The 27,587-nt window shown below is 36.5% G+C and overlaps 1 protein-coding gene and 1 long non-coding RNA gene across 7 annotated transcripts in view; one reads left to right on the forward strand and one right to left on the reverse strand.

Moving 5' to 3' along the window:
• Positions 1-608, forward strand: part of LOC147584537 (uncharacterized) — a 32,165-nt gene extending 31,557 nt beyond the window's left edge. The window contains exon 4 of the long non-coding RNA XR_015250746.1: positions 291-608. This is a non-coding gene — a long non-coding RNA (uncharacterized LOC147584537). The remainder of the gene's footprint in view (positions 1-290) is intronic.
• Positions 609-1,174: 566 nt separating this feature from the next.
• Positions 1,175-27,587, reverse strand: part of AP3S1 (adaptor related protein complex 3 subunit sigma 1) — a 75,199-nt gene continuing 48,786 nt past the window's right edge. Inside the window, exons 4-8 of one of the 6 annotated variants that reach the window (XR_015250728.1) lie at positions 26,936-27,007; positions 10,746-10,853; positions 7,619-7,659; positions 3,203-3,250; positions 1,753-1,894 (exon numbers count right to left, since the gene is read on the reverse strand). Coding sequence is in view for 5 of the 6 variants with exons in the window: in XM_025923409.2 (XP_025779194.1) it covers positions 1,766-1,894; positions 3,203-3,250; positions 10,746-10,853; positions 26,936-27,007 (357 nt within the window). In the remaining variant the exon portion in view is untranslated. Of the gene's footprint in view, positions 1,895-3,202; positions 3,251-7,618; positions 7,660-10,745; positions 10,854-26,935; positions 27,008-27,587 lie in introns of all 6 variants that reach the window. The other 5 variants (XM_025923409.2, XM_025923412.2, XM_025923410.2 and 2 more) reach the window with 5 other exon arrangements.

Raw genomic sequence — 27,587 nt, forward strand, 5'->3', positions numbered from 1 at the left:
ATACATGCAGTAGAAACTGTACTTCACATTTTGAATATTTACCTTTCCCCAGGCTAGGGATATGCGGCACAAAACTCTCTCCTGATGCTGGGCGGCTCCAGTCAGCCACGAAATCACAAAGGTAAACAAGCAAAAAAACACCCATATGATGGTTGTTTTTCACACTCAATACAGTATCAATAAGCTACACAAGACATCCAACCGTTTATTATAAAATTAGCCTTGTGTCAGCTGGTTTTGCCCAACTGTTGACTAATATGTTTTTCCATCTTGCTTTTCTCACTTAACAGTATATTCTAGGGATCAATTTGCAGCAACATTACAGATGGTTCTCATTTTGACAGTTCCGTCAAAAAAAAAATGACTTTTCTTACATCCCAGAGCTCATGGGGTAAAATTCACACGTGCCACAAATCTAAGGAAATGTGTCGAAGAGAACATCTGAGAAGGACTAGAATTGTAAAAATCACGAAAACAAAAAACAAGAAAAACAAACTTCGGCCTAACTGGAAGAGGAACCCAATTCACGGTCCAGAAGAGAAGAGCAAATAAGAAAGTGTGGACCAATAGTGACAAATCAGAACATGAGTGATGAAACTTAAGAAAACAATGAGGTTAGGGCACCTGGGTGGCTCAGTCGGTTGAGCGTCCGACTTCGGCTCAGGTCATGACCTCACGGTCTGTGAGTTCGAGCCCCGCCTCGGGCTCTGGGCTCTGTGCTGACAGCTGGGAGCCTGGAGGCTACTTTGGATTCTGCGTCTCCCTCTCTCTCTGCCCCTCCCCGGCTCGTGCTCTGTCTCTCTCGCTCTCAAAAATGAATAAACATTAAAAAAAAAAAAAAAAAAAGAAAACAGCTTGACTTTGGGGTGCAACAGTCAAGTGGAGCCCCACAGGGGTTTGTGTTCAAAAGCAACGAGGTATTTGCCACAACTGTTTTTTGTCATCTGAGCAAGAAGGGAGAAGGGACCGGATGAAAGACTTAAAGCTATCTGTATAAAACAAGATGTTGCAATTTCTCACTACGGATTTTAGAAAAAAATCTGTCATCTCCCACCCCAGTTCTCTACACAGTGTGTGACCTCACACACTTGGCTTCTGAAATAACGGAGTTTTAGAATGATTTCACCAGTTTTTGAATATTTATTCAATTAAATAAATCAACATCAACAGCTGCTTAACAGTGATAAAATATACTTTTATTTACTTTGTTGAGTCAGAGGGTCGTAAAAAAATTATTGCTAAAGTAGATATCAGGCAAACAGAAAGGTGTTTTAGAAGTCCAGTTACCTTGGAGTTTATTTAAACTAAGAGAAAAAGATCATAATGTTTTCATGCAATACATACTTGGTTCTTTAAATAACAAGTGTGACAAATAACAGAAAGAACTATGGAATGCTGCACTTGTGATCCATACAAAACACCAACAGTTGGATTGTACATAGTTGAAAGAAATGTCTCACACACCTTTTGAAATACTGTAGTAGCCAATACATAGAGGCATGCCTTAGGTGGGCACGGGAATGCAGTTTAGAAAAGAAAGTGAAGTATCACACTGGAACTACCCCATTTCTTCAAAATCACTGAGCAGGAAAAGCAACATTGAACTTCCGTACGGGTTTTACACAACTTCTCTACAGTACCTTGACTTCAATCCAAGAGCAAAAGTTAAGACTCTCCTCCTCTATTTTTGGTAAACAACTGCATGGTAAACTTAGATGACTTTTCCCCCTGGATTTTACCTGGGAGTGGCCTTTTTAATTTTTTTTTATTTAAAAGAGGGCAGGTTTGGCACTTTTATACTGATGTCACCAATGTTAATATTTCTTGGGATCTCAGGAAGATTCATATTCTTTACAGCTGATACAGCACGGGCTGGAGCTCCCGCTAAGCCAGCCTGTATACAGAAGCAAATAAAAGAAAAAGAAAATGTACAACTCAGGTGTAGCTCATCAAAAAACACTAAAAATGGAGGACAATGATAAAAGATTTTCATATAACAAGCTTAGAGACCAGATGGTAGTTGGAATTGGTATGGGATGGTTACTTTGAAATTCTAATCTATAAAGAGAAAACAGTTGACACATTAAAAAGTACAGCGAATACATGCAATGATAACAACGGAAAGATTTACATACAAATAAATTAACCTGTGCTTAGATACCACATACAATATGCAGATGACAAAAACTACATCTTCACCTATATCCTGACTTACTGACTTATAACAGAAGCATGAGGCATATTTTACATTAGTTCCTTTTTAAACATCTCTTGCAACAACATGATGGATTTGGGTTTGTTTTTTGTTGTTATTGTTTTTTGTTTTCTTTTTGCTTTTGAAATAGCATTTATTATCAAACTGTGCTATGAAATAAAAACTGAAAGTAATAGATCATGCTTGCTTAGTTTCTTTACTTAGAGCCAACTCCTTAAAACATTTCAAAACGACAAATTTTTTTAAAAAAATTCTTGTAATTGTGGAGGCTCTTCTAAACTTTTCTAGGAAAGTTCTAAAACATTGAAAAAAAAAAATCAGGCTTTTCAAGTAAAGCCTCAGTCCAAAGAGAACAGTTCTGCCTGAAAATGAGACTGCAACAAAGAGGATCTTTCCAACCCTTCGATGCATTAGAGACAATATAATGATTAAAAATACTTTGTCATATAAAGTAGATTCAATGACATATGTTCAGTTTACAATATACAAATTTAGAGACAGAATAGCATGAATACAAAAGGCAGTATTTCTATAAATAACTGAATTTTAAAGCTTCTAGTAGCATTAGTGTACGATATTTGGCTTTATTCTTAATAGGGAAATTTATAATCTGTGAAATAATTTTCAAAGAAAATATGCTTAAAATTTAAAAGAAAAATGCAAATGTATCATCTTTCTCAAATAGCTACAAGAGTCTTCATACTTTTGGGATTTAATTTATATTTAGATTTCATCCATTTTTATTCAGGTGATATAAGAAAGCCAACAAACACGTCTGAATTCAGTGGCACACATCATCTTGCACAAAAGCAGACAATTAGGTAACAGAAACAAATCTTCCACTTTGCTTCAATTAAACATATGAGACAATGTCTGTGTAATTAGAAACACTAGTTTTAAGTCCCTTTTTGAACTTTTAGGTCTTTTTCTTATATGTAATCCTACCTCTTTTGTTAATTAAAATAAGAGTAATAATAAAGCTGTTACCTGAGAAAAATCTTGACTGATACAAAATAGGCCAGTGTAAACTATTTGCTGAATAAAGGATACAAACATTGTTAAGCAATGAAATAAAAGCCATGGATTATCAAGTCAGAATTGGAAATAATAGAAAAATCAGTAAAATAATATTAATAATAGCTATGGTCCACACAGGCAATGATAAGGGTGATAGGGTGATATAAATGAAACACTCCATATCCAATTGAAAATGAATAGGGCTGGAGTATTCAATTTTTGTAAGTGAATAGAGGTTAGTTGTTTTTCATTGACCTCTACATTTATACCTACCTGAAGCAATGCAGTTAATTTGTGTACCCCCAAAAGATGTTGGAGATATGAATAAATATTGCATATTTATCCAAAAGGGTCTTTAACCTGATTATCTCAAGTTCAACGTCTAGCTACCAAAATTTAGAATGGTTTAGGACCAAAGAAGGATCCATCTTATAGGCTCTCTTCCTTTCGCCCAAAATCTGTTGTCTGCCAAGGAACAAAAATTATTTTACAGAATTACAGCCATCCTGGAGCTCGTATCTTTCTAATTAAAAACCACTTGCCACCATTTTTACTTGGATGTGTCTATACAGGGTACAAATGATGAGTAGATTATGAAAAAGTATTGATAAGATATTTGAATACAAATATTTTAAAAGGCAGGAATTATTAGAGGACTTTATTACTGAGACAGAGAGAGAAAGTAAATATGTGTGTGTGTTTTACTGGATGCTATAAAAAAGTTAAAGGTTTTAACTTTTATAAAGAGTGAAAATAATTTTTGTCAGTATTAAATGTCATTGTCAGAAAGCCTTCTTTTCCATACCACCCTGTACCATGAACAGCTCTAGACTGAACCTGAGCAAAGAAAATGAGAATAAAAATGCGTCCTGTTAAATTTCTTTAGATTAAGTCGTTTCTTTGTGACCAAAGATGGTGTCGACTGTTAGCTGCTAATGAGAATACATAAAGTCAATATAGCAATTGATTTAAATAGCATATATGTGCCAAGTTCTTATTATGTAAAACCAAAAGAAGTTTCTAAGTACAACAAACTACAATTCCTCTAAACATAAGCAGCAAGCCGTAGACATGCAAAGGATGGTAACTATTCGGAACACGCAAATGAATTAAGAGAATCAAATTATTTCTCAAGCATGTTCAACACTTTTGTGTAGTACGTCATGAATTTAAATGGTAGGAAATAAAAAAAATCTGTAATGTGTACTTCAATTAAGTTTTAATTAAACTAACATTTTAAGAAATCAGATTCTGCAGAATATGAAATATAAGAAAAATGTAAGTAGGACTGCTGATCAGTAAACAGATGCTTAAATGAGCTTTCAATATCTCTATATAAAAATGAAGGGCTTTAAAAAAAAAAAAAGACTATTCAGGTGGTCAATACCAGAAGTGCTGTAAAACAAACTTCTTTTTCAGACTTCCATGACAGTGAAGTCTGAAACATTTTTATTAAAGAAAAAAATATAAATGAGGTAATTTGCCATCAGGAGATTAGTTTGCCAACACAGAGGTATAAAGTAAATTTTATCTTAGTTAAGATTATTTTTCCTTCAGTAACATACATTCAAAGCAACAAGATAATGTGTACTAGTTTGTTTGGTTTTTTTTGGACACTAAAATTTACAGAAATTAGGCTTACCTGACTTGTTAGTAGTGTGTACAATGTAAAATGTAAAATTAAGATACTCTGACAGCACAACATAGCTCTCTTAAAGATCTGAGATTACGCAGCTGACACAAAGCAGAAATAAAAAGAATGAAACCCTACTGGAGAAATAACTTGTTTCTGTCTATGTTATTGTACTCGAGCACCACCATGGCAGGCCGACTGCAGCGACTCCACTAACAAAAATAAATATGTGACTCCAAAGCAGTTAAGAGTATGAATTGGATGAGAGAATGAAGTACAGTATATAAAAGGATGGTCATGTTTTCTCTCCCATGGGATTAAATAAATTAACAGAATTAAGAGAAAGAAAACAAAATGAAGTCTGCAAGTATACCAAAATGAGGCCAAACAGATAGAAGACTTATACAGACATACTCTCGAAAATTTCAAGCACTTGAATCACAAAGATAGTAATGGATGGATATGATTTGTTTTTGATTTTGTTTTTAAATTGCCAGACCCAAAAATAAACAAAATATGTGCAAGCAAAAGTGAAAAAGCAGCATTGCTAAAATATATTTCAAAGGCTCCCTTCTCCTCATGCAATAAAGCAATTGACTTTCTCGAAGGGAAAAGGAAAGAATCTAGATATTTATTTCATCTAAGACATAAAATACTATCCTACCATCTTGAAATATTTTTCCCAGCTTGAAATGCCAAGTAAGATGGTAGGGGGATTAATTTGTACCTACTGAAACCTTTACCCACCCTTCCTGCTGGCAGCTGCTATATGCACATTCATAATTTTGACCTAACAGCAAAGTGAAAGAACATCAACATTAATAAACACAGTATTAAATGGTTTCAGACTCAAAATCATTAACAAAATAATGGCAGTTCTTGAATGCACATTTTGAGCAAAATAGGAAATGTCAGTATTTTACTTTCTGAACGTAAGGTAGAATAACTTAATCTGGGATCTTGTAACAGGCTTGTTCTTTGCTTTAAAGGCAGTGCTTTAATATTACAATTAGAAACAAACAGATTAGAAATGCTGCTAATGACAGTCCTTTAGGGAGCAAGAACTGGAACATTTTATCAAAAAGTTTTATCATAATTAGAATATTTAAAAATTTATAAACCGTCCCAATCATATAATCCGTTTTATATAATCTTCAGGTATATTTTCATTTCAAGCACAGGATTTGCCTGTGTGAGATAAATATAGCAGATTCGTGCCCAATTCGCAGATTTAACAGAACTAGTTCTGACTGTGCCAATGACCTCAGGGGGTCCTCACTGTAATTTTGTAGAAGAATAGAATAACTGCATGTCAAGGTAAGAAGCAGGGACCAACTCACAACCTGACCTTCCAACATCACTGTGTCTCAGGGCCACTTTTCTTACTCTCTGCTCTTTGAAAATAGAAACTTGATTTCAAAAGAGAAGAAATCTAATTACTAGTTCTCGTGATGGAAGTTAACAGACCCAAGCAGTTCTTGGCTAGAAAATAACAATCTGACATACATTAAAGACTAGAACGTAGAAATTGGCAGTGACGTGGATCAGTGGAGTAAATGAGACCATTATGGATTTTCTATTCCAGGGATAAAGTAATACAGATCTAAGGACCAAACGTCGTACTCCTAGCTTCATGACACAACCCGCAATCTTGGGATAAGATAAGCCACCTGTATGCTGCAGCTTCTCAAACCCATCCAGAAAGTAATAAATTCACGGCTGAAAAACAATGCCAAATTCTCAGTAGCATTTTGTGAATTCAAATTTTTTTTTCCCTCTATGGGACTCAATATAGTATTTTCACTTTGAAATTTTTTAATGGAGGCCTATAAGCACTTTGATTTTTGTACAGAAAAAGCTGTTCATCATCATTTAGATTGAAATTTCTAAAAAATTCTTTACACAGTTAATTTAGGGTGTGAAAAAATGCACACGAAATGTCAGAGAATATAGAGTTTTATGAAGCTAGGAGTCTACTGAGTCTTATTCTAATATGTTTGGGATGTCAGAAGGTTGCTATGCTGGAAAGCCATTATATTTTGGTCAAAATATTTAATTCCAATTTTTAGAACATTTAGTGCAATTTTAGGAGACTTGTTATCTGATACTTTTTGTTGGCCACTTTTAATATGTACTTGTTAGTCAAAAACATAAAAGCAATTGTTAAGACTTTGGAACTGAAAACCATTATGGGGAGAGAGAAAGTACTATTTAAGTCACTATTCTAAGCCTTCACTGCTTCTCACTTTGTATGCAAAACTTTAAAGGTTCATGAAGCCTTTAGTTTTCAAAGCACAGCTTCCAAAATTCAGCAGGCAATTTTATGTTAGAATTCTAATTTGAAAGATGGAGAAAAAACTAGCTGTGAGAGTTAAATTAAGATTGATTCTACCATATGATTCTCGAAATAAACTCTAAATTTTTATATAAAAGTAAACTGTCATTTCTACAAATGTAATTTGTCAGTTAAATGACAATGTTAAAAAAAAAAGAACAAAAAATTTACTTTCCTTTCACAATGCAGGCAGACAAAACACAACAAACATGACATCGATGAGATACTAGTAAAATACAGTAAGTCCAATAAAAGATGAAGAAACTACAAGGAGAAACTAGAATGGAAAATTGGCTACAGGGACTACATGGGTTCATTAACACAAAGAATTTTTGAGTCTGGCCTAAATAATTAATTGCCTTTGACATCATTTTGCTTTCCCTTTGTTAAAGTACATTTTTCTCAAAGTCAGCAATACCTTGTCTACCTGTCCTGTCTGGGAGATTGAAAGATAAAGGTCTGTAAGAGAGAAGAATGGAAAGAGCTAGAAAGATCAGGATGTTCGGAAAAAAAAGAAGACTGACTTTAAAAAAGTAGTGACTATATTCAGACCCATTTATCCCATTTATTCATCTTAAAAATAACATGAAATACGTAAAAGCTAACAAGTCTCCCCGACTCCACCCCTCTACCCCCACCCCCAGGGAGTCCTGTATTCCTCAGGCAGATTCCTGAGTGCCTCGGACAACTTCTCCCAAACCCATCAACCTCCCAGCTTGAACCTTTTCCCAGACCCCATTGTTAGTAAACCATTTTTCTGTCAAATCAGGATAGATGAAAATACATTCAGAGCATATGGTTGTTTCTACTGTCCTTAAAGATCTGGCTGATCTTCGCTTACACTGGGAACTGAGGTGGTTCACTTCCAACTGTCACTGGAAATATACTACCTTTAAGCCAAAATAATAAACTCTTCAATTTCTGACAAGGTAAAGGCACCTAGATATACCCATGTTGCATCTCAAGAGGTTTAACCTTAAATATACCTAGGCTGATTTCTAAAAGATAAATGATATTCTAAATATCACTTAAATTAATCTTAAAAATGATACCCCTCAGGTCTTTTCATCAACCATGATATTCTGGAATTTGATTCTTTCTTGGCAAGTGTTTGCTTGCATTTTAACTAAAAGTTAGTAAGAATCAGATAAAAAAAGCTTATAGTGTGTCCTCAAATAATTCTGGATGATTCTATAATCATTCATATATTTGGTATAAATGCCCAGTTAAGAGAAACAGGGAAATGGAACCCATATGAAAACTTCCGACATTTCAATGTGTCTGGAATAAAGGTGGTAGTCTTCAAAACATACGTATGAAAACTACGGAAAAATTACACCAAGTCAACATTATTTTTCTGAAAATATGATCAGGACTAAATGGCCTCACTTGAATTCAAAATCCTACTTTAAAACATTAGCAGACATCACATCTAGAGATATACTTGATAAAAAACAATGTTGTGGTTTATTCCCAGATTTTCTTTTTCTCCTAATTTGTACCAGATAACAGCAGATTGTGCGAGTTAAAAGATGATCAGTGGATGAAAAATATCAGTACTTTTTCACCAGTACTTAAAACCATTTTAAATAGAAATGGTTCTGTGAAAAGACTTTTTTGTAAGTTACAGTATTCTTATAATGATTTCCATTGAAAATGTAAATTTTGTATTTTACTGCTTTTCACAGATAAGAAAAACTGCCTCATTAACAAAGTTGTACTGGACAATCAGAAAACAAATATCCATTATGCAATTATAATAGGTCCTTCATGACTTCTGTCAGTATTATAAACAGCAAACCAAGGCCAAAAAAAAAAAAAAAAAAAAAGGAGGACACCATCCATGAAAAGAAGTTAAAGAAATACCTGGAATGTGAATATTCCAGACAAAAGGTCAATATATTTTTACAGATAATCACACAGAAATCATCAATTACCACATTTCCATTCATTTCCGACAGATTATTAATGGATTGCGTCACTGTCTCTTGGCATTTAAAATCTATATCCACACATTTTTGTAAAGCAAGTTTTAACAGATTACATAAATTTCAAGTTATCACTTAAGACTTTACAGCTCAGAGGTTATAGTAAATCTCTTACTATACTAAACAATAAGACAAACCAACTATAGTCAATAATATTCTGGCTCTTTACCTTGTCCTAAAACAAAGCTTTCTGTATTAATCTAGTTTGTTTTCCCTTTTCAAAAACCAGTATTTTAAAAATGGCCGTAGAACACACAGCCTATACATAGTCATTGAAAAGAATCATAATTTTAAGCTCTTCACCATTACAAGTATCTCTTTTGGGCAATCATAGGGATGGTAAATTGAGATAAAGAGAAATCCAGAGCTATTGGAAAACACTGGAAAATGTTCAACAAAGCTTCAACTATTTCTAATTCTCAGATGCTGGATTTATCCATCATCCTATGTTTCATTCTGTTCCAATGAGCACAGCATTATTATGTTAAACTGATCCTTTAAAGTACCAACAAGATAAAAACTCTTTAGAACTCACCTGTTGTAAATTAATGCTAGCATATTTTTAATACCTTGCTGCTTTTATAGTAATATTTACTTTAAATCAACCAAACACCTGAACTTGAACTAGTAATTATAAATATACAATTTGTTTTTCTAACCTGAGTTATGACTATAAATATCAAAGGTAGCAAATACAGTGTTGAATGAGATATCAAGACTATTCATCTTTCTAAACTTCCACTATTATAACAAGAAACAACCAAAATCGTGTGAACTTGAGTGGCTCAGCTACAGTACCTGTTATTGATATTCAGTACTTGAGGAAAGAATCACTAAAATTCTCAAGCAGGACTGTATACAATGCTAAAGTGCTGGTTGATTCTCATGCACCTAATCTAACAGAACAAAGTTAGGCACATATGACTAACCAAATCTTTCTCATCTAGAATGCAGTAAAAGCCATGAATGCATGTATCAGTGTACAAAATACGTGCCTTAGCCAACTTGTAAGTGACCTCTGAGAAGGATCCAGAATTAAGCAATTAAGGCAATGAATTTTTTTCAGTGTTCACTCAGGCTTGTTAAGCCCCAACTGAAACCATAACAAATGAAATGCTCTATACCTCATGAGAATCCCATTTCCTCTCCTCTCCTGTCCCAGAAATAGTTCTGTGACACTAAATTTATAAGTCTTTAAAAATACCAGTTCTTGGATTTCCTTGATAATTACTGAATTAGGTTTTGTAGGGCAAATTCTGATTTCATTATTTGAATATCTAATCTCTTTAATTTTCAAGCAACAAGAATCTGAACTGTTTATTACCCAAGGCAGTTAGTTACAACTGTGACTAAAAGAGAATAGACAACACTATCAGGTGGATAATAGTCACAGAACACTGAACATACTAAGATATGCATATTCCATTTTTTATAACCTGAAGAAGCCTCTCAGCTGTCCTTAAAGGGTGATACTGAAGGACAAACGGTGAAAGCTACACATCATGCATAATTCGTGATCATGCTTTCTACCAAACCTAGAGCACTTTCCATTCTTACCTCAGACTTCTCCAGTTTATTCTGGGCGTCAATTTGTGTAACGATCTCATTCATGTTGGTCTCCAACACCATCCCCCCCATCACCATTTCTGCAAGAATATTGTGAACCTAAAGGAAAAAATAATACATGGCCATAAGGAAAACTCACTACAAAAATGTTTCATGATTCCAGTACTTTTTGTTTCAAAACTGCTGTGGCTATTTTATAAGTATGAAATGTGAACAACAACAACAACAACAAATAATAACTTGGGGGTGCCTGGGTGGCTCAGTCGGTTAAGCATCCAACTCTTGATTTGATTTAAAAAAAAAGAAAGAAGGGGCGCCTGGGTGGCTCAGTCGGTTAAGCGTCCGACTTCGGCTCAGGTCATGATCTCACGGTCCGCGAGTTCGAGCCCCGCGTTGGGCTCTGTGCTGACAGCTCAGAGCCTGGAGCCCGTTTCAGATTCTGTGTCTCCCTCTCTCTCTGCTCCTCCCCTGTTCATGCTCTGTGTCTCTCTGTCTCAAAAATAAATAAACATTAAAAAAAATTTTTTTTAATAAAAAATTAAAAAATTAAAAAAAGAAATAAATAAAATTGAATAATATATATTTAACCAAAAGAAGTTTTTTTTTTAATAAAATTACTTTATAATACCTTTTAGGTCCTATGCTACATACTCTGCCTGAATTATTCTTATGATAACCCTATGAGGTGTCTATACTGTTTTTATCTCTATTTTACAGATAAGGTAGTAGTTACACATGTATGAAAGGGCATACAAGTAATAAGTGGTAGAGTCAGTATTTATACCAGTCTAATTTCAGAGTCTCCATTCTTTTTTTTTTTTTTAAGTTTCTTTTTGAGAGAAAGAGAGAGAGAGAGCAGGGGAGGGGCAGAGAGAGCGGGAGATACAGAATCTGGAGCAGGGTCCAGCCTCCGAGCTGTCAGCACGCAGTTCAACACGGGGCTTGAACCCACAGACCATGAGATCATGACCTGAGCTGAAGTCGGATGCTTAACCAACTCAGTCACCCAGACACCCCTATATTATTTCTCATTCTTTTACAAGACTGTATACAAATGTATTCATGATTTTTAAATCCTATCATTATTTACTAATTTTCCATTTTGGAAAGATGGATACCTGATGTACAATTCTTGAAGAAAGAATTAGAGAAATCACTTTTCCTACAAACAAAACAAAACCAGAAGTCACAACTGTTTTAACTACTAGGGCTATCATTACTTCTGACTGCTACCTCTTCTGCAACTAGATACCATTTATTAAAACTATGTTTTGGTGTTGCATTTAACAGTATCTAATTTAATTCTCATATTAACCTTTGTTACAGTTGAGAGAATAAACCAGCTTCCTCAAGACACGTAAACTAATACGTAGCAAACAAACAATTCAAATCTAAGTCCCAATCCTTGCTTTCTTCTAACAAGAATACAAGAAACTGATACACCAAATTAATTTTTAGCCATATTCTATGAAGATTCAATTAAGGCCAAGAAGGTGATTAGGTGATAAAATATAATGTCCTCACAATAGCTAACAGGTACTATCCAGAGGAAAAGTATTCAGAAAGAAAGGCCATGGCCAGCAAAAGATTCATTAAAACTTCTGTTTTAACAGTAGAATTTCCCCTCTTCTTTTTATTATTTTTTTTTAAGTTTATTTATTTTGAGAGACAGAACACAAGCAGGGGAAGGGCAGGGAGAGAGAGGGCAGAGAGAGAATCCCAAGTGGCTCCAGGCTGTCAGTGCAGAGCCCGACATGGGGCTCGAACTCACCAACCGTAAGATTGTGACCTGAGCCAAAATCAAGAGTCATACGTTTAACCAAGTGAGCCACCCGGGTGCCCCTCCCTCTTCTTTTTAAAACAAATTCTCATGAGAAAGCACAAACTGTAGTGCTGATAAAAGTGTAGCAACTCCACCAACCTGACTTTGCTCAGGCTTTCTAGGGGGGCTCACCCCTACATATACTTACTCCTGCCTTTCCAGAAACATCTCAGAAGCACAAGCAGATTAGTAGAAATTGTCGATTTCGGTATTATAGAAATGTCTACCAAGTTTAAAGGTATCAAAATATGAGAAGCCCGCAAATGTGGGTCATACCCAAGAAATTCTAAGAATGTATGATAATTTAATAAGGTCTAGGATGTAAATCTGTCCTCAGAGTAAAAATAACTCCTATGAAAGCAAATTCAGAGATCCAGAGAAAATAAATAAACAAGAGCCTGTGAGCTAAATCCTTAAACACAATGTCACTTATTAGAAATATAGTAAGTGCCTAAAGAATGTATTCTAGGTAAGGAGGTACTATGTGTAAAAGTCCCAGGAGATTAACCATATGGGAATGAGAAGTATTAATTGGGAGGCCAGTTCAGTATTTTCAAGGTTATGGTTTTCAAGTAAGGTATGGAGGGATCACTTAGAAACTGTCCAGTGACCGAAAACTTCCACGTTTCAAGAATTGATTGGGAGGAATTTCTGGCAGACTTAGTAAGAGAAAGAAGATGATAAAAGCTTTAGCTTAGCTTTAACACATACGGATGACAGATTCCAGTATTTTGTCTTTAAATTTTACTTGAAACAGACTTAATGGAAATAAAAGGGTGACAATATGCTTGAAACATAGCTCATCTACTGAAATCCTTTGATGTTCACCTATAATAAGAGTTCGATAGGTTCTTATCCCCTTTTCCTGAATATTTATAGGTATTTAAGTGTTTTTAAAAGTAGCAAATACCACATTAATGATGTATTTTTGCTTTTTTGTTTGGATTTAACTATATATACCCTATCTATCCAACCGCATAGCTTCTTATGGACATAAACCAGAATTTCTAATTTCATTTTAATTTTTTTAAATCACAATATAAGGAAATTGTTAAAAGTTCAAGCTATACCGAAACTTAAGTATGAACAGTAACAGTCTCCACCACCCTCAACCTCTGTAGGTCCCTCTATCCAAAGATAGTCACAGTTAATTGCATCTTATACAGGTTTCTCCCACTTCCCGCAAAGTTTCCTTTGAGTCCTTTCACTTTTACAAAAGACCTATGCTCATATCTGTTTTTGTTAACTGCAAGAAATCCAAAGAGAATTTTCAACTTCTATGAAATGGTACTGCTTCAGTGCTTTAAGCCACTTCGGCTTATGAAGTGGTTTATAGGAACACTCTACTTTTTGGATAGCAAGGGAAAACCTGTACACCCTTCTTGAAAACTTTTTATGCATATACTTGTTATGTGTGTGTAAATCTAAGTCTAATTTATACAATCATATAATATACATTATAATCACAGTTCTGCAAGAGAATAAGGAATGGACTTAAAGAGGCACTAGGGAATTAAGGATGTGAGTTAAGAAAATAATAAAAGATAGTAATAAAATAATAAAAGATAATAATAAAAGATACAGATATATGTGCAAGAATGATCAAGCAACTTTGTTGGTAACAGTAAAAAGACAAAAAACCAAAACTGTAAAATGGTAAATCTATACCATTTTTTTAAAAATTGTATTCAAATTCCAGTTAGTGTAATATTAATTCCAGGTGTATAATACAGTGATTCAACACTTCCAGACCTCACCAGGTGCTCATCACAACACATACACTCCTTAATCCCGGTCCCCTATTTAACCCATCCCCCAACCCCCACCCCTCTGGTAACCATCAGTTTGTTCTCTAGAGTTAAGAGTCTGTTTCTTTTTTTTTTTTTTTTAATTTTTTTTTTCAACATTTATTTATTTTTGGGACAGAGAGAGAGCATGAACGGGGGAGGGGCAGAGAGAGAGGGAGACACAGAATTGGAAACAGGCTCCAGGCTCTGAGCCATCAGCCCAGAGCCCGACGCGGGGCTCGAACTCATGGACCGCGAGATCGTGACCTGGCTGAAGTCAGACGCTTAACCGACTGCGCCACCCAGGCGCCCCAAGAGTCTGTTTCTTGGAAATCTACCCTGTTAATGAGAGACATCTACAGATTCCTTAGTAATACAGATTATTAAATGAAAAGATGGATGGGATAGAATAATACCTATAATATGATCCCACTGAGGTATACAAGAAAATTACATGTACACACCTACTTGGATATACCCAGAAAATGCCTGGAAAGACATGCAAATACTTTTTATCCATCTACCTACTGAAGGACATCTTGGTTGCTTCCAAGTTTTGGCAATTATGAAATAAGCTGCTATACGCATATGTGTTCGGGTTTTTTTGTGGACTTAAGTTTGCAACCCCTTTGGGTAAACACCAAGGGGCATGGTTGCTGGATTGTATGGTATGAACATGTTTAGTTTTCTCAGAAACCACCATGCTGTCTTCCAAAGTGGCTTTCCCATTTTGCATTCCCACCAGCAATAAATGAGAGAGTTCTTTATCACCACTAGGTGCTGTCAGTGTTCAGGATTTGGGCCATTCTAATAACAGGTGTATAGTGGTATTTCACTGTGGTTTTAATTTTCTGCAAATATTTTTAAAGGATAGTAGTTACCTACAGAATGGAAATGGAGGACTGAGGAAGAATAGAGACTTGTCTTTTGCTTTATAGTTTTTGTTTATTTGTTCTGAAAACTTTCAGCATGTGCATATACTAAAACAAAAACGAACAAACAAAAGCTTGCTAAAAATAAAAGAGTGTCACATAGTAATTCAGAGAAATAATATTAAAGGTTATAGCCATGCACATATTTGGGTCAATTTAAGAGGCAGCCCAAAGGTGTTGGATATTTGTAAGTGATAAGAGAAGCGTGTCACTTTTTCCATGCGTTTAAATAGTAAAAATTCTATCTCATTGTAAGTGTCAGTGCAGAACTTGGAGACTTTTGCTTAAAACTACTTTAACTTATTTAAGATTAAATGTTCTCTAGGGGCGCCTGGGTGGCTCAGTGGGTTAAGTGTCCGACGTTGGCTCAGGTCATGATCTCACGGTTCATGCGTTCGAGCCCCGTATCGGGCTCTCTGCTGTCAGTGCAGAGGCCGCTTCAGATCCTCTGTCCCTTCTTCTTCTATCCCTCCCCCAATCATACTCTCTCAAAAATAAACAAACACTAAAAAATACATAGTCTCTATATTATTATTATTTATAAAATATAATGTACATTGTGGGTATCTAATGAATGTTACACACAAATTTTCTTCAAAATTATTTATCTCAATTATCTTAAAACTCAAAAGTTGAAGAACAAGCCATGTGTTTTTCTTTAGCAATTTTTACCACTCCATCAGTAAACCATGTTTATTAAATATTTTCTTAAGTGTTGATTTAAATCCCAGTTAATATACAGTGTAATAGTAATTTCAGGTGTACAAGTTAGTGATTCAGCACTTCCACACATTACCCGGTGCTTCTCACACATTTATTAAATATTTATGTAAAGAGTTCACTGACAGCAGCATCCTGGTTTGAGGAAAGTGCACGTAATCACTGGAGACTAAAATGAAGATTAAATCAAACACATTTCACTTGTAACAGTTCCCAGCCCTCCACCGGATGGAATGAAGCATATAACAAAAGATGACAAAAGGAAAGGAGGTCCAGTTATACAGATTCCTTTTTACAGACTGTCACTTGTTTGCAGAGTATCAAAGTTACTTGCTCTAACTTCTGTTAGAAATGAAGTCCTCTGCACCAAGTATTTCTCACTTTGCATTAACATTTGATGATAGGGGTGGTCAAGTAAAATACGGCAGATCATTCTGTTTAATTCTTCACCTAAGAATAAAGCGGATATGTACATATTGACGGGAGACTCTAAAGACACATGAAGTTAATAAAGCAAGGCACAGAAACACTGTGTAAAATAAAAACCAACCTGATCACTCACTAGACCAAGAGAACTATGCCTATCTTTGAAAATAGATAGGAAAAAAGTCTGGAAGCCTACCTAGCCAAACTAGGAAGAGAAAGGACTGTAGGGAAACAGCGTGGGATGAGGTTGAGTGGATATGAGGAAGGGGACAAGAAAAGAAGAACTTTAATGTTTAAGCATACAGTCTTTAGTATTGTTGGGCTTGTTTCTAAAGAAAGGGAAGTATTATTCATGTAATTTTAAAATAATAAAATAGTTTGCTATACATAACACTGTAATGTTCTATAATGGTTTTATGTCTGTCAGAGAAACAGAGACACAGACAGGTGTCTGCTCGAAAACGACAAGCTACAGGAAGACAAGGATAAGAGCACCGTCTTCTCATCACCCTGCAGAGGGTTAAGGGCTCAATAAATATATGTATTTTTAATGTGTTTTGCAAGGAACACCTCCTCCTTCTCTCGCTTGAGGCAAAAGGAAACTGAACAGGAGTTTTAAAAGTATGGATGGAGAGGGAGTACTGGTCTACTCTAAAAACTGTAATGCTGTAAATCATGACTTTTTAACTATTATGACAGAATAGCCAATTATGATGAAATGACCGATTTTAAATTGTTAGAAAATTTCAATTTATGTACTTCTGTGGGTCATACTGTTGTTACTGATTTGATAATAAAACTTAAATACATACATTTGCTAATAAAAATTTTAAACACTAAAGTAATCTATTAACACCTGTATTTGTAATTCTAACTGTTGTAAATAGATCACTCTTCATATTTTGGTATTTCTTCAAATCTAAGCTACAACTGATTATTTAAAAAACCATTATGTTACATACTACTGAAAAGGAAAAACACTGCCAATTAAATTATGACAAGCTGTAGAATATAACATGCATCCCAATCTCAAAAGTATTAAAATGTGAGAGAAATCTGCAATTTTAGAGGCAACGAAATATGGTATTTTCTCCTCAATTTTAGCCCCATGAGGGTTGCTAAATAAAATAAAAGCTACAACGAAAAAATTTAAGTAAAAAAATGAATGTTTTGGGGGTTTACTGGTGTACTGTCAACATTAGAAAAACGTTTAATTCTGGATGTATTTTGAAAGTAAATGCATTAGAGTTTCCTGATTAACTGGATCTATGATAGAGAAAGATTCATTAGAAATGATTCTAAGTTAAAGAGAAAAAAAAAAGCTTAGCTTCAGAGATATACCCTCTCAAAATGGATTTATCACAATTTAATTAAATCTAAAAATATTTTTTTAAGTTTTTATTTATTTTGAGAAAGAGGGAGGGAGAGAGAGAGCAAGTGGGGGAGGGGCAGAGAAAGAAAGAGAGAGAGAATCCCAAGCAGGCTCCATGCTGTTAGCGCAGAGCCCAATGTGGGGGTTCGATCCCACGACCGTGAGATCATGGCCTCAGCCCAAGTCAAGAATCGGATGCTCAACCAACTGCGTCTCTCAGGCACCCCAATTTAAAAGTTATTTTAAGGGGTTCCTGGATGGCTCAGTCGGTTAAGCGTCTGACTTCAGCTCAGGTCATGACCTTGTGGTCCATGAGTTTGAGGCTCACACTGGGCTCTGTGCTGACAGCTCAGAGCCAGGAGCCTGCTTCGGATTCTGTGTCTCCCCCTCTCTCTGCCCCTCCCCCGCTCATGCTCTGTCTCTCCCTCTCTCCTTCAAAAAATAAATAAACATTAAAAAAAAAAAATGAAAGAAGTGACTAGGGGCGCCTGGGTAGCTCAGTTGGTTAAGTGTCTGACTTTGGCTCTGGTCATGATCTGACTGTTCCTGAGTTTGAGTTCCGAGTCAGGCTCTGTGCTGACAGCTCAGAGCCTGGAGCCTGCTTCAGCCTCTCTACCCCTCCCCCGTTCTGTCTCTGTTTCTCTCAAAAATAAACATTAAGAAAATAAATAAATAAAAATAAAAGTATTTTTAAATTTTGCTATAATTATTCTCCAACAGGGTGACATACCAAAGTGTTATACAAATCAAAACTTACAGTTGATGTTATTAACCTTACGAAAGTATTTGCTGGGGCACCCGGGGGGTTCAGTAGGTTGAGTGTCCGACTCTTGATTTCAGCTCAGGTAGTGAGATTGAGTGCCACACTGGGCTCTGTGCTGAGCGTGGAGCCTGCTTGGTATTGTCTCTTTCCCTCATGTTCTACGCCTCCCCTGCTCACATGCATGTTCTCTCTCTCTCTCTCTCTCTCTCTCTCTCTCACACACACACACACACACACACACACAAAATAAACATTTAAAAAAAAATAAAGTATTTGCTAAGAAAATAATCAGTTTTATAGTCATCTGGTTAATATTATCTTGAGATTGAGTCAGTTAAGCAGATGCTGTTGCTAAATAATATATCCTCCCCCAAACTACTGATGTCTTTCATACTATGTTATCATAATGACTTATCATTATAATGTATCAATCTAACATATATCATGTTATAAAACAACATTCTAAAGTATGACAATTTGGGAAATAATTCTGAAAGGAATTAGGAGTATATTTTGTCAGCCTATCAAAATTTTGGTACAATTTTCAAGACAAAAGTAGAAATGAAAAGCATGTAACTTATTAATAATAATGAAGACATTTGTTAACTGCTGACCAATTAACAAATGGAAAGCAACAGGGATATAGTAATTCAAAGTAACGGATAAGAGTAAACCTATTTTGGTACATGATGCATGTTATACTAACACTGAATATTTCAAAATCTGAAAATTCAAAATATTCAAGTCTGAAAAACTGGAAAGCTGTTCTACTTTCTGTTCTATATTCTGGGCTGAATATCAAGATATCCTTTTTAAAAACTGCTTATTATAAAAGTCAGAGCTGCTCATTAAAAGATCTTAAACTATTCCAACTGCCTTTTCCCCCCTTCCTGGCTTATGTTTTCTTGGCGACTTGTATTTTAATGCTACAAACTCTTTTCATATTAATTCCACAAGTACTTTAACAGTCAATGTTCTTTTACCCTCACCCACACATTTGCAACTTTCTTTGTTCTTCTTCCTTCTATAACTCACTCCTGATATCTGACACTTCCTTCTGTGTCAAGTACCTTCTTTAAGAATTTCTTTTGAGAAAGGCTTGAAGCAAACTCCCTCATTAGTTTTCTTTGACAAAGTCTTTATTTTATTTTCTTGTAAGATATTTTTGCCAGCTTTAGAATTACAGTTGGACAGCTATTTTCTCAATACATCGCCTTCTAACTTCCGTGACTGCCGTTGAGAAGTCATTTCCCAATTTAACCACTGCTCTTGTGAAGGTAATGTTTATTTCTGGATGATTTTAAGAGCTCTTTCTCTGTTCTTCAACTGTACTATAATTAGTCTAAATGTAGATTTATTTTTATTTATTCTACTTGTGATTCTTTAACGTGTGGATTGGTATCTTTCCTCAATTCTGGCAAATTCCCATAATTTCAGATGTTATGAAATAAATAAGAACTTATTCTTCTGAAACCGAGAATAAATGTCCATTAGACCTTTCTTGCTCTATCTTCCCTGACCTATAAACTGTCTTCCATATTTTCACTCTTTCTTAAGAAGTTTTTTATGCTGCATTTTGGACAACGTGTTCTATTTTTCCATTTACTCAGATATGTGTAATCTACCTTTATATACCCATCCACTGAAATTTTTAATTTTGACAGTTCTGCCTCTTCTAGAAATTCTATGGAGTTGTTTTTCAATCATCTAGACTCTTTTTTGTAATACTTTATTCATTACAAATTTTATCAGAATTGACTTTCTAACAACTCGCTCAGTTGATGGGATAGGGGCTGGTGGGTCTGGAACCAACCTTTTGGCTGGTGCTGGCAGGGAAGAGTGGAGACTGGCATGTCTGGAGTTTAGCTTTCCAACAGCCCGGCCAGGAATTTGGTTACAGAAAGGAAGAATTGAGCAAGTAAGTAAATGCATAATAAATAATGGGAATACTAAGTATGAGAATAATCGGCATAATCTTTCACTGTCAGAGTAGCAAGTTGCAAATACAGAAAAGGAGAAGGCTGGAATAAATTCTGTAGCATTGCACTAGACTCTGAGGCATTAAGAAGAACTCAGTGATTTTTGATATACATAAATATTTAGAAATAGGTTAGGGTGCATGTGTGCGTGCACACATACCTACATCTATTTCCCTGCTTGGTTCAGAGAACCAGGAGTTACATGATGCCAAGACTGTCATTTCTAAATATCACTGTCCCCTAAAAGGAACCAGCATTCCTTGAAGAAATAGGTGACTCAAGGGCTGGACAGAAAACATGCTCTCTCCATAGAAAAGGCCTAGAAACAATGACCAGCCTCATAATTATGAGCACCTCCAGACTGTGGTTTCCATACACCATTTCCCACTAAAAGGAATCAGGGCTCCTACATGCAATGGCTGACAATATGTCTGTAGAGGAAGAAATGAAGAAAGCGAGTCTAACATCTAGTTGTGCCAGAACACAAAACAGCTATCAGAGTCCATGGAGAGGAGGGAACGGCAAAAGGACCCAGAAGACGACCTGAAGAGGCTCCCATGGGTCAAGAAAGGTCAATCTGAGCATCCAAAAAAGTATTATCTCCAGTGGATTAAAACAAATGAATTCTGGGGCGCCTGGGTGGCTCAGTCGGTTAAGCGTCCAACTTTGGCTCAGGTCGTGATCTCGCAGGCTGTGAGTTCGAGCCCTGCGTCGGGCTCTGTGCGGACAGCTCAGAGCCTGGAGCCTGTTTCAGATTCTGTGTCTCCCTCTCTCTGCCCCTCCTCAAAAATAAATAAACGTTAGAAAAAAATAAATAAAAAAATAAAACAAATTCTGTTCAAACTCCTACGTTACAGGGTACTTGAAAGAAAGAAAGAAAGAAAAAGAAAGAAAGAAAGAAAAAGAAAGAAAGAAAGAAAGAAAGAAAGAAAGAAAGAAAGAAAGAAAGAAAGAAAGAAAGAAAGAAAGACAATCATTTTTGGTGGGTATTAGGGAACCAAATGGTTATGAAAACTGGTCAAGAATTTACCTGCCTTTCCTATACAAACTGTACCTTTTAAACCTATCATCTCTGTCTTTTAATTCATTTAGTTCACACTTATTGTACTAAATACCTACTTTAAAATTTCATTTAAGTTACTTTCATTTTTCATCACAAAGTTGGTTGGTTTGATCAAATTTTACTTATATTCTCCCCCTCCTCTTTTAAACCAAAGATTCTACTGTTTATAATAATGATTATGATTTCTTTCTATTTTCTCTTAATCAAATAAATGACTTTACTATTACTTGTAAAACCTTCCTATGTGAGCGAGAAACTGTTTCAGATCAGAACGTCTTGGTGTGTGTGTGTGTGCCATCTTTAGTCTTCACATCCAGACCAATTCTGGGTAGCGGGGGGCTATCTCTACCTCAGGGTGTCTACAATGTTAGTTTATGTGGCTGATACAGAAATAAGTACTTAAAGATTCATAATAAGATACAATAAAGACAGTAAAGGAAAAGACACTAGCTTAAGGGCTGGGCATTGGGCCACATGGAAAGTGGTATACTGAGGCTAGAAAATGAGTGATCGATGTATGCAGTAGCAAAACATTTGGTAAAGCTATCACCTGTGACACTTTGAAAAGCAGATAAATTTGCCCACGAAAGCTCTTCTCTCTGACATAGAAACTGACGATGCTCCGGACAGTGACAGCTTTGTTACCGTGGATCCCAGAATTAAGGTATATGGAACAAGATAAACATACTGCATGAATGAGAGGTATTCTGCTATTTCTTAAACTGTAGCATAAACTAGCCCATCCCGATTGAAAACAGAAGGGGTAATCTTTACAACTTCCCCCTTTCACTGAACCAGCTGTGGTCCAAAAGGAGGCTGAGGGCTGCGTGCAAAATTTTGTACCTGCCCCTAAGAAAAAATGAGCTGAGCTGGTTAGGAGATCCCTGGCTGGGGAAGGTCCAGGGCTGCTTAAGAGTTGAAAACAATCCTACTTTCATAGAAGGGCTCAAAACAAGACTAGCATTGTTTTAGACAGAGAAGGGAGGGATAGGAAAGGTCCTGCTATCCTGAAGCTTTTATCTCACTGCACTGAAAAAAATTAAAACAAGAGCTTAGCCCAGAAAGAACAGATCTAGTTAATTTTGGCAGGTTCTAAAATAGTGATACGGGGCGCCTGGGTGGCGCAGTCGGTTAAGCATCCGACTTCAGCCAGGTCACGATCTCGCGGTCCGTGAGTTCGAGCCCCGCGTCAGGCTCTGGGCTGATGGCTCAGAGCCTGGAGCCTGTTTCCGATTCTGTGTCTCCCTCTCTCTCTGCCCCTCCCCCGTTCATGCTCTGTCTCTCTCTGTCCCAAAAATAAATAAACGTTGAAAAAAAATAAAATAAAATAAAATAAAATAGTGATACACTGTTGTACGAAGGTATAGGCTACACATACTATATACTGCAGGATTCCATTTTTGTTGGTCTTAAAGACGTATTTGTTGGGGCGCCTGGGTGGCTTAGTCGGTTAAGCGGCCGACTTCGGCTCAGGTCATGATCTCGCAGTTCGTGAGTTCAAGCCCCGCGTCAGGCTCTGTGCTGATGGCTCAGAGCCTGGAGCCTGTTTCGGATTCTGTGTCTCCCTCTCTCTGACCCTCCCCGTTCATGCTCTGTCTCTCTCTGTCTCAAAAATAAATAAACGTTAAAAAAGAAACTAAAAAAAAAAAAAAGAAGACGTATTTGTTTCTGTACTTGCTTGTACAAAACAATCTACAACTCTAACACTCTAAAATGTTAACACTAGGGGCGCCTGGGTGGCGCAGTCGGTTAAGCGTCCGACTTCAGCCAGGTCACGATCTCGCGGTCCGTGAGTTCGAGCCCCGCGTCAGGCTCTGGGCTGATGGCTCGGAGCCTGGAGCCTGTTTCCGATTCTGTGTCTCCCTCTCTCTCTGCCCCTCCCCCGTTCATGCTCTGTCTCTCTCTGTCCCAAAAAATAAATAAAAGTTGAAAAAAAAAAAAAATTAAAATGTTAACACTAATGTTCATTAAACAAGTAGAGTGAGGTGGTTCTAATATCTAACAGCCTAAGTAAGCAAACTAAAACCTAAGCCTGTAAATGTCTCAAGGTTAAGAAATAAAAGCCTAAAGACAACCCATCACAGCAAACTCGACTTTCTCAAATAATACAACTGCTTGAGTTATAATCAGTTAATTCCCTTGCTTTGCTTCCGCCTTTTCTCTATAGAAGCCTCTCCCCTCGCTCCTGTTGGAATACTCCTAAACATTCCTGGTTTGGCACCGCCCAATTTGAATCAGTATTGTTCAAATAAACTGATAAAACTCTTTCTTTTTTTTAATTTTTTTTTAACGTTTATTCATTTTTGAGACAGAGAGCGACAGAGCATGAATGGGGGAAGGTCAGAGAGAGAGGGAGACACAGAATCTGAAACAGGCTCCAGGCTCTGAGCTGTCAACACAGAGCCCGACGCGGGGCTCGAACTCACGGACCGCGAGATCATGACCTGAGCTGGAGTCGGACGCCCAACCGACTGAGCCACCCAGGCGCCCCTGATAAAACTCTTAATATGCCTCAGCTTTTCTTTTAACATAAGGCAACCTCTGAAGTTGAATGGCTTCTACTTATTTTCCACTAATCTGTATTTTCTGATTTTTCTTAAGTGAATGTATATCAATCAATGTAAATTAGAAGTTTTAAGGGGCGCCTGGGTGGCTCAGTTGGTTGATCATCGACTTCGGCTCAGGTCATGATCTCACGATTCGTGAGTTCAAGCCCCAAGATGGGCTCTGGGCTGACAGCTTGGAGCCTGGAGCCTGCTTCGGATTCTGTGTCTCCCTCTCTCTCTGCCCCTCCCCCCCTTGCGCTCTGTTTCTCTCTCTCAAAAATAAACATTAAAAAAAAGAGGAAATTTCGGGCGCCTGGGTGGCGCAGTCGGTTAAGCGTCCGACTTCAGCCAGGTCACGATCTCGCGGTCCGTGAGTTCGAGCCCCGCGTCAGGCTCTGGGCTGATGGCTCGGAGCCTGGAGCCTGTTTCCGATTCTGTGTCTCCCTCTCCCTCTGCCCCTCCCCCGTTCATGCTCTCTCTCTGTCCCAAAAATAAAAAATAAAAATAAAAAAAAAATAAATAAATAAACATTGGAAAAAAAAAAAGAGGAAATTTTAAAAACATTGTGTACCATGTACGGAATCTGTAGATAAGAGGAGCTTAATTTCCCTCTTACAGATCTCTTATTCTCTAGGACAAACGTGAGAACTTTACTCTTACTACAATGTTTCTAAGAGATTCCTCAATTTTCTTAAACTGCTAGATGTATTACACAAACTAATGATTTTGAACAGTCTTTTTTAAGCATTTTAATCATATTTAAGCATTTTAATCATGTACCAAAACATAATTTTGAATATTGCAAACCCTAATGCCTAAAAATAACAGAAGCCTTTGTAATTGTGAAAAAGTGCAAGGTACCGTAATTAGAGAAAAACTAAAAACTGACTCTTAAAAATATCAAGTTTAAGTCTTCTGCCCAAAATCAAGTCATTTAGTAAATAAGAAATATGACCTAGAAAACTGGCTAATAATAAAAGTATTCTTTGATTATTCAGAAATAATAAAATGCATTCCTTCGTTGTGCTATATCGTGAATGTGGTAGCAGTCACATAATTATATACATCTTCTGGGACTAACTAAATGTGTGCTTAAAACTGCCGAATTTTGGGGCGCCTGGGTGGCGCAGTCGGTTAAGCGTCTGACTTCAGCCAGGTCACGATCTCGCGGTCCGTGAGTTCGAGCCCCGCATCGGGCTCTGGGCTGATGGCTCGGAGCCTGGAGCCTGTTTCCGATTCTGTGTCTCCCTCTCTCTCTGCCCCTCCCCCGTTCATGCTCTGTCTCTCTCTATCCCAAAAATAAATAAAAAACGTTGAAAAAAAAAATTTAAAAAAAAAAAACTGCCGAATTTTGGGGGCGCCTGGATGGCTCAGTTGGTTGAGTGTTCGACTTTGGCTCAGGTCACAATCTTGCAGTTTGTCGGTTTGAGCCCCACTTCTGGCTCTGTGCTGTCAGCATGGAACCTGGAGCCTGTTTCAGATTCGGTGTCTCCCTCTCTCTCTGCCCCTCCCCAGCTCGTGCTCTGTCTCTCTCTCTCAAAAATAAATAAATGTTAAAAAGAATAAATAAAAAAAAAATTTTAAAAACTGAATTTTGGTGTGTGTAAATTATACCTCGATAAAGCTGATTTTTAAAAATCACCTTTTCCGCTAAAATTTTCAGCACATTATTTCAGACTATTTTATTCAATGGATTAATTATTCAAAACAACTTGTTACTGATGCCTGTGTGGCTCAGTTGGTGAGCTTTGGATTCTGTTTCCCCTCTCTCTGCCCCTCCCCCACTTGCACTCTGTCTCTTTCAAAAAGAAACAAACACTAAAACCAAACCAAAACAAAAAACCTTGCTACATTATATAAGCTTAATAAAGAAAAAAACCTTTGTGTGGTAAAAGTGTACTCTCTTCCTCCCAAATTCCCTATCACCAGCACCAGGTAATAAATACAGGCTACAAAGTTCAGCAATCCTTCCCTCCTCTCATGTATGGAATCTGTAGGTAAGTGGAGCTTTTTAGCAGACCATCATGTCTTATCAATTCACCCTCCTGCATCCCTACTGTACTGTCTTACTTCTCTTCTTTCTGGAACTCCTCAAAAAGATTTCTAGCGGATTTCCCCGCCTTTAATCTCCCACCTACCACCAATCCGATCCAATCCAATCTTCGTAATGTAGAAAAAACTGATCTTGCCAAAACAAAACAAAACAAAAACCAATGTACAAATAAGGCAACAATAAATGCCAATACATATTTTTATTAAAAAAATTAAAGTGCGTCAGAACAAAGTCCAAAATCCGTGCACTGAAGACACTTAAATTAGGCCTCTCAATCAATACCACCCCACCCCCACCCCCACAACACACACACCAAAGGCCTGTATTTTATATCTCTGCCTCTAGAGCCATCCTCTCCACTTCGGTCAGTGAAATATCTACTAATCCTTAAAAATCCAACTTTAATGTAATCTCCTCCACTCACATCCCCCTGGGCAGGGGCAGGTGGGACAGCTGTGTTCCCATTAACACTCAACACACTGCTACTTAATGAATGCCACCGTCTCCTCCTCTAGATGTGGATTCCTCTGGCCAGGGTCTGAATCTTCGGCACCAAGCGCAGTGCCTGGTTCATAGTAAACATAATTTATTAGTTATACTAAATAAATAAGGAATAAAAATAGTATTATTCACTAAATCCATTTTTACTTTGACAAATACAAAATAACATTTTTCTTAGATACAGAGCTCAGAAGATTTAACAATACAGAAAGAGTACCTTGTCTACATGGAAAATTAAATCCAGTTCACAGACATTTTCAAAACACTTGTCTAACGTTTCCACAAACACCTGAAGAAAAAAAAAAGAAAAAAAGGTTAAGAGCTCTTGAGAACTGTATAAATTCATTCAAACCTATCATCTACAAAGGAGACAATTCTTAACTGTGAACAAACACTTTTCTAAACTCCGCTATCACATTTGTTTTAAATTAAATACTGCATTAAGTGCAACAGGAATAATTATACACTATTGTTCATAACTATGTTTCAATACATTAACATACAAAACAAAATAAACTTTGCTGAAAATAACTAAAACTAGAAATTCTTAGCACCATTACTTTAAAAAGTGCTGAAAAAAAAAATAATCAAATCAGGCTCCCTATCTTCATGTGAGGAAAAAAGAAAGCTTACTGGAAAGATTTATCACGATAGATGGACATAGTCCAAGTATCTACCACATCTAATGCATCCAGTTTGTAATAAGCAATTAATTCAGGATAAAAGATCACTCAAAATTATCTATGGAAAAAGCAAAAAAGACTTTGGAATCAAACTCACCTCAGTTCAAGCTCTGGTTTGAATACCTTGTAGGGCCTTGCGGGGGAAAGGGTTAACGCAGCAGGCCTGTGAGGCTCAAAACCTACACA

The sequence above is a fragment of the Puma concolor genome, chromosome A1 (assembly GCF_028749965.1).
Source record: "Puma concolor isolate L17-30 chromosome A1, mPumCon1.1.hap2, whole genome shotgun sequence".
Lineage (NCBI taxonomy): Eukaryota > Metazoa > Chordata > Mammalia > Carnivora > Felidae > Puma > Puma concolor.